This window comes from Pteronotus mesoamericanus, unplaced genomic scaffold, assembly GCF_021234165.1.
Source record: "Pteronotus mesoamericanus isolate MK-2021 breed Mesoamerican mustached bat unplaced genomic scaffold, CSHL_Meso_final contig_221, whole genome shotgun sequence".
NCBI classification, from domain to species: domain Eukaryota; kingdom Metazoa; phylum Chordata; class Mammalia; order Chiroptera; family Mormoopidae; genus Pteronotus; species Pteronotus mesoamericanus.
Window position 1 is genome coordinate 11,223,449 of NW_026555092.1, and position 7,000 is coordinate 11,230,448.

Genomic DNA, 7,000 nt, shown 5'->3' on the forward strand with positions numbered 1-7,000 from the left:
GGGCCCCTGCCCTGAGCCGACGGGGCAGGCCTGGGTTGGGAAGGCCTGGCATCTCTCACGGGTGCAGTCTTAGGGGCGGGAAGCGCCTGCCACCTGCCCCAACTGTGTGGCCTTGGGCACCTCAGTTTCCATTTGTGTAAAATGGAGATGGTGAGGTCTGCCTCATAGGGTTGTTGCTATGAGAAGGAGTTTAATTAGAGAACAGATGTGTAAGCAACTTATGTGTGGAACCCATGGTCAGAGTTACTAAAAGTCAACTCCTCCAGCACTGGCTGGTGTGGCTCAGTTGGTTGGAATGTTGTCCCATATCTGAAGGGTTCAATTCCCCGTCAGGGCACATACTGAGGTTGTGGGTTCGATCCCCAGTCCAGGCTCATACAACCCCTGGTCCGGGCACACCAATGGGAGGAAACCAATCAATGCTTCTCTCTTGCACTGATGTTTCTCTTCTCCCTTCCTCCCTCCCTTCCTCCTTTCCTCTTTCTCTAAAAGCAATGAAAAAGTGTTCTCAAGCCCTGGTTTGTGTGACTTAGTGGATTGAGTGCCAGCCTGCGAACCAGAATGTCGCCCAGTCAATTCCTGGTAGGGGCACATGCCTGGGTTGCAGGCTAGGCCCCCAGCTGGGAGTGTGCAAGAGGCAACTGATTGACGTAGCACATCAGTGTTTCTCTCCCTCTCTTTCTCCATCCCTTCCTCTCTCTCTAAATAAATAAAAACTTTTTAAAAAATGTTCTCGGGTGAGGATTTAAAAAAAGAAAATGTTAACTCCTCTACTGATTCAAGGTGCCCTTCTGTCCTTCAGCCTTTGTGACCCTTAGCAGGTCATCGGGTCACTCTCTCTGCCCTGCAGAGGATTGTACTTGGTCCAGCAGGGTGAGGGGCATCCTCTCCTCCATAAAGGGTCCCCAGCACTCCCGGGGTCATGTGGCCTGCTCATGCCTTTATCCTCGGTTGCAATTTAGGCCTGTGGGTTGTCTGCAAAAACTATGGGTCTTAGTACCTGGGGAATAGCATTTGGCAGCAGAGAGTCCATGGACTTTGAGTTTGAACGCCTGCCCAAGTCCAAGATCCCCTGGGTCTCTGGGAGAGTGACTTCAGTCCCTCTCTAAAATGGGTTAATACTGAGTCTGTGGGGCTGTAGCGAGGACCTGGTGAGCTCATGGCTGTGGACGGGGTTAGCCGGCTGTGAAAAGCCACATAAATGTTAATCATTGGTGTTAGGAAGAGCTAGAGAAATGCTTGTGGGAAATGAGGCCGAGGAGTCCCTCCCTGGCTACACATTAACCTTCACCGCCCCAAGGCCCCTCTGCAGCACCCCCTGAGTCACACTCTGACCTCCCCGGAGGCCTGCCCCAGAGAGCCGGGCCCACAGAGGACGAACAGTGAGGCTGTGCCTGGCCCCCTGCCGCCTGGGGCGTTTCATGCTGCCGACCTTGTCTCCATCAGGGCAGTGGGGTTCCCTTGTCTAAAAGAACCATAGTCAGCCCCTCCTATCCCCTATACAGCTCATAAGCAACCAGAAAGGTCCCCACCAGGTGGGCTGTGACCCTGGGCTGAATCAAGATTGCTCCTTTCCATACATGTCAGCTGCTGAGGGCTTCAGAACCAGGCTTCCAGAGAAAAAGTCAGGGACAGGGCATCAGAGGGCAATAGCACAGAGGGAAGGGGACAGAGGCAATGCCATTGTTGCTGACCTGGGCCTGGGGAATGAGGGCTCCAGGGTCCTGCCCCCCCTTCACTGCAGTTTCACCCACATACCTGCCAGACCAGGGAGCCAGGCCTGGCCATGCCCAGCTAGAGAGAAGGCGTAGGCCAGGAGAGAAGAGCCGCAGGTGTTTGCTCTGAATATGTGCCCGGGGAAGTCCGCCCGCCAGCCTGCCCACCCGCTCACTCTCCTTGGCTCATTGGCTCAGAAAGCCCCACCCAGCAGGGAAGTAAAGAACAAAAGCTGCCTTTGGGAGGCCCTCAAACAGACAGACCAGACCAGGGACCAGAGGGAGGCTGCTGGACCCAAGAAAGGTGAGGATCAGATTGGGCAGGAGGCTGGGCTGGGAAGCAGGGACCAGAAAGGCTGAGAACCCCCACTGCGATCACTGGGGGGAAAAAACCCAGGGAAGTTCCAAAGGGGGGAAGGAATGTCCTTCCAGACTGAACGGAGGTCAGAGGACCAGAGAAGAGACAGAAAGAGGAAGGATCAGGAGATGCGAGGTTTTGATTCCATATAGCAAACAGCTCTGGTGTGCTAAGTGGGCCACGCCCAGGGCTGAGTGCCGGGGAAACAGGGGATGAGCCAAGGGGCTGCCTTCCAGAAGCTCGCAGTCGGGCACAGAAGACGGGGAAACAGACGACTGGAGTATCAGTGATGCATGGAAGGAGGAGGAAGTTGCTCAGAAAAATGCCCCAAGGGCACAAGGCCTGAAGATGCTGAGATCGAGTCAGGGACAGAAGAGGGGCCTGGGTCCGAGATGGACCAGGACGGCTCTCCAGGTAGGGGGTGTGGTGGAGAGAGCGCACACGACAGGGGCCTGAATGGAAAGGATAGATCTGACTGGCAAACAGCCACTGAGCAAACAGAAAGGGGGGTGTCCCTGGGAGAAAAGTGAATGGGGGAAGGACCATGTCAGAGCCAGAATTCTGCCTCTCACGCTGCCCTGGTCCCTCCCCAAAGCCAGGATGTTTGGAATTCCAGAGGAACCCACTGCGGTCAGGACAGTCAGTGACCATAACCGGCACCCATGGCAGGCGGTTGAGAGGAGTCGGGCAGGAGGATACCAGCCCACGCGGTTCCGAGGAGAGAGTCTGTTTGGTTTGGGAAGGAAAGTCAAGAAGGGGATGTCCTGGGGCCAGAGAGGAGGAATGAGAATAGACAGCACTTAGGCGTCTGCCTAAGAGGCTGATGTGGACGCACCCAGTTCAGGGCCTGGCTCTCGCGGGCACTCAGAAAAGATGGGGGAAACTGGAGGACAAAGACACACGCCCCTCCCTTCCTACGCTGGTCCAGGCCTGGTGGCCAATGGGAGTGGATCATTCAATCCACACCTTCTTACCACTTCTTTAGAAGTCGGTGACCCACAGGGCTAAAACTTAGCATCAAAGAGATTGGCAGGCACACCCATGCAGAATAATTATTCTTCACATGTGTCTATAACTTTATAGAATAAAATATTCCCTGATTTTGGAACTGAAAGACAGAAGCTCAAGACCAGCTCTGCCACTGCCAGCTGTGGGGCCTTGGCAGGTGCCTCTCTGGGCCTTAGCTCACCCCCGGGTAGAACTGAAAAAATGGCAACCTCTTCCCCACCAAGGCATTGGGGATAAAGGCATGATGACACAGTGGTTGGGAAGTGGTTTTGCCAATCACACTTTTACTAAAGGACACCCATTTCCAGGTTCTCCCCGGCCTCGTGGCCCCCAGGCCTGAGTGGGCGCACACCGGCGTACGCTGCCCACGTGAGGAGCCACCACCATGAACTGGGCATCCCTGCAAGGCCTCCTGAGTGGGGTCAACAAGTACTCCACGGCGCTGGGCCGCATCTGGCTGTCCGTGGTGTTCATCTTCCGGGTCCTGGTGTTTGTGGTGGCAGCTGAGGACGTGTGGGACGATGAACAGAAGGACTTCGTCTGCAACACCAAGCAGCCGGGCTGCCCCAACGTCTGCTACGACGAGTTCTTCCCCGTGTCCCATGTGCGCCTCTGGGCCCTGCAGCTCATCCTGGTCACATGCCCCTCGCTGCTGGTGGTCATGCACGTGGCCTACCGCGAGGAGCGAGAACGGAGGTACCGCCAGAAACATGGACCCAACGCCCCGGCCCTGTATGACAACCCAAACAAAAAGCGGGGCGGGCTCTGGTGGACATACTTGCTGAGTCTCGTCTTTAAGGCTGCCGTGGACTCTGGCTTTCTCTACGCCTTCCACATCCTGTACCAGGGGCATTACGACATGCCCCGCGTGGTGGCCTGCTCCGAGTCGCCCTGCCCCCACACAGTGGACTGCTACATCTCCCGACCCACGGAGAAGAAGGTCTTCACCTACTTTATGGTGGCCACAGCCGTGATCTGCATCCTGCTCAACCTCAGTGAGGTCATCTACCTGGTGAGCAAGAGGTGCCTGGAGATTTTTAGCTCCAAGCGCCAGTGGTCTCGGCGCCAGAGTCGCCTGCGTGATTCATGCCCACCATATGCCCTCTCCCAGGTGGAGCACCCCCAAGATGGGAACTCGGTCCTAATGAAGGCCAGCTCAGCCTCGGTGGATGCAGGTGGGTATCCATGACCTATGAGGCTGGCAACTGGACCACCATGTCCCCTACCTGCTCCCTAAGGCCAGAGCAGGGCAGTGGCACTTTCTGCAGCAGAGCATGTAAGGAAAGTGGCTGTGGTGCTCAGGAAGCCTATTCAGGGGCCAGTACTGGGGAACAGTTCTTTCTCAGGGTCCTGAGCCCCAGGGGAAGGTGGTTCAATGGCAAGGATTTTATATGTGGTAATACGGTATGTCAAAAAACTTTAATAAATATGATTTTCTCAGTACTTTGATGATAAGGTGGGGAATGAGGGGTAGGAAAGCCGGGGGTGTACAATGGACCACCCTGAGCACCTGAGGCCCAGAACGTCAAATCCTGTTTCACCCATCACACCATACACACGCGCGCGCACTCACACTCACACTCACACACACAGAGTGTGCCCTGGGCTGTGATGGGGAGTACCCAAAGCCAGAGGCTGCTCTAGGGGTTTCTAGACTCTGCAACCACCTGGCCAAGGCAGGAGAGGGACCCCGGGAGACCTGTGTCAGTTCTCAGCGAGGGTTGCTTAGGAAGCAACATGCTGAGGCGGCCCCTGCCTGCCCCCTCCGGGCCTCCCTGACCCTGCCCAACGGAAGTCACTGGTGGGTGAGCGCCCTCTGAGGGTGGGAGGCAAAGGCCCAGTGGAGGTGGGAGGGTGCTGAGCACAAGTCCAGGATGAGCGTGCACCAGGGTGGCTAGGAGGCATGTCCCCATAAGCCAGGGGCCCATGGAGAGTGTCTGAGTCAAAGGGTCCCTCGTGGGTTCTCAGGTTTGAGGAATTTTCCTTCTCTTTACTGGATACACATTCCCTCATCCTCCCCCACGCTCACCCCATCACTCAGACCTTGGCAAGTCCCAAACCGCACCTCTAGCCTGGACCTGCCTGAGTCCCAGCGCCCCCACCAGCTGTCCACGGACCACCCTCCAGGAGGCCCCCGGCATCTCCCGCCCAGCAGCCCCCAAACCTGCCCTCCTCACAGATCGCGCCCCGCCCCGTGAATGGCACTGCTATCCACCCGGCTGTCCAAGCCAGGAGCTGGCCCGACCTCCTTGTCGCCCAGCCCTCTGTACCCCTCATCCCAGTGCAGCAGCAACCCCCCCCAAGCCCAGCCCCTCAGATGCCTCCTGAGTCTGCCCCCCCTCTCCCACCCCACAGTTTGGACATCTCCTGGGGCCCCTCCCGTCTGCCCTCTACTATAAGGACAGGATGGTTTTTCTACATACGAATCTGACTACGTTGTTCCTTCTGCATTGAAAATTCTTCTGCTACCACCACCCTTCACTGCCCAAACCTGGACCCCTCTGCCCTCCCCAATCTCACCTTCTGCTTCCTCCCTCCTTGTACCCACTCATCCTACCAAAGGGCTCATCGTTCCCCAACCAGACACATCCTGCTGTGTCGTGCCACGTGCCTACAGACATGCTGTTCCCTCTGCCTGAAATGCCCTTCCTCCCACCCCTGGGCCCCTGCTAGGACCCCAGGGACAACCTTAGCCACCTTCTCCATGTACCAGCCTTGCTCGTGCCTCTGTTATTCCCACCAAATCAGAGTGGTTGTTTCTCCCCATCAGCCGGGAAGCCCTTCACGGGCAGGGCAGGGCAGGGCAGGACGCTGAGTCATCGGGGCCTGGCTGCCCTCAATAAATGCTTGTTAACTGAGTAAATAGGCTGTGAGCTGCTTGGCGGAGGGGGCTGAGCCTTGTTGATCTGAATTGTCCACCACACCTAGCACAGGGAATTCAGCAAAGTGTTTTCTCTCTATTTGTTTGTATGTATGTTTTGTTGTTGTTTTATTAACTAAGTCCAGCCTAAAGGTCTTATTTATAGGTGAGGAAACTTTGGCCTAAGGTGAGGGGACCTCCCAAATCCACACAGATGGGTTAAGTCTGTGGGGACTGCGGCCCCCGCGGTCCATGGAGAGCTTCCATGTTCACCTCTGATTATGGGACAAGATCAGAGAGTCACCCTGTCATAGGTCAGGGTCCCTGGAAGCAGAGCCAGCAGCAGGAATGCGTGTGCATGTGAAGGAAGGAGCAAAGGGAAGCAGGATAGGGAAGGGGCAGAGCGTGGGCTCAGGGAAACTCGGCCTTGGCCTGAGCTCCATGGGAGGAAGGGCCTTTGGATAATAAACCCCACCATAGAGATGTCCCTCTGGATGCAAGGGCATCAGGCTTTGAAACTCCCAAATCAGTCAGTCATTGGTTTCAGGCCACCCCGAAAACAGTGGGGCAGGCAGGAAGGAGCTGGTGGCTCCCACCCACTCAGGATCAGTTCTCCAGGGGCAGCTATAAGCCATGAGTGATGAACATTCACAGCAGCTGGGGAACGGGTGTCCCCCAGAAAGGAGGATGTGGGCTTATCTATGCATCTATGCCATCTATGCAACTCCAGGAACCAAGGGCAACGTTGCCTCCACTCCCAGAGAACAACCAGTGCAGAACCAGATGACCCCACGCTGCTCAGACCAAGGTAGCTCCCACGTGTGGGCCGGTGGACCAGCCAGAGTCAGCTCCCTCTAAGATCCTAGATCCCCCACTCCAGGGCGAGAGCACCCCAGGCCCTGAATACTCTCGCGGCAGTCCTCTTCAGATGCGCTATTCCCAGAGGTCTGGAGTCCTGAGCCATCGAGCCAGACAAAGACTGAACGCTGTCTGACCAGCCAGGGGGCCCTGGAGGGAGCTGGATAATCCTCCAGGAAACATTTCCCTCATCCCACTCAT

At 56.5% G+C, this 7,000-nt stretch overlaps 1 protein-coding gene across 1 annotated transcript; it reads left to right on the plus strand.

Moving 5' to 3' along the window:
* Window positions 1–3,466: 3,466 nt before the first annotated feature.
* On the plus strand, window positions 3,467–4,330 carry GJB4 (gap junction protein beta 4). Its single transcript, XM_054571542.1, has one exon. It carries the CDS (start codon window positions 3,467–3,469, stop codon window positions 4,268–4,270), a length of 804 nt encoding a protein of 267 aa, XP_054427517.1. The 3' UTR covers window positions 4,271–4,330.
* The last annotated feature ends 2,670 nt before the right edge of the window (window positions 4,331–7,000 follow it).

What these genes read in the sequence shown, in the direction of transcription:
- GJB4 (XM_054571542.1), top strand. Translation starts at nt 3,467, where the DNA reads ATGAACTGGGCATCCCTGCAAGGCCTCCTGAGTGGGGTCAACAAGTAC.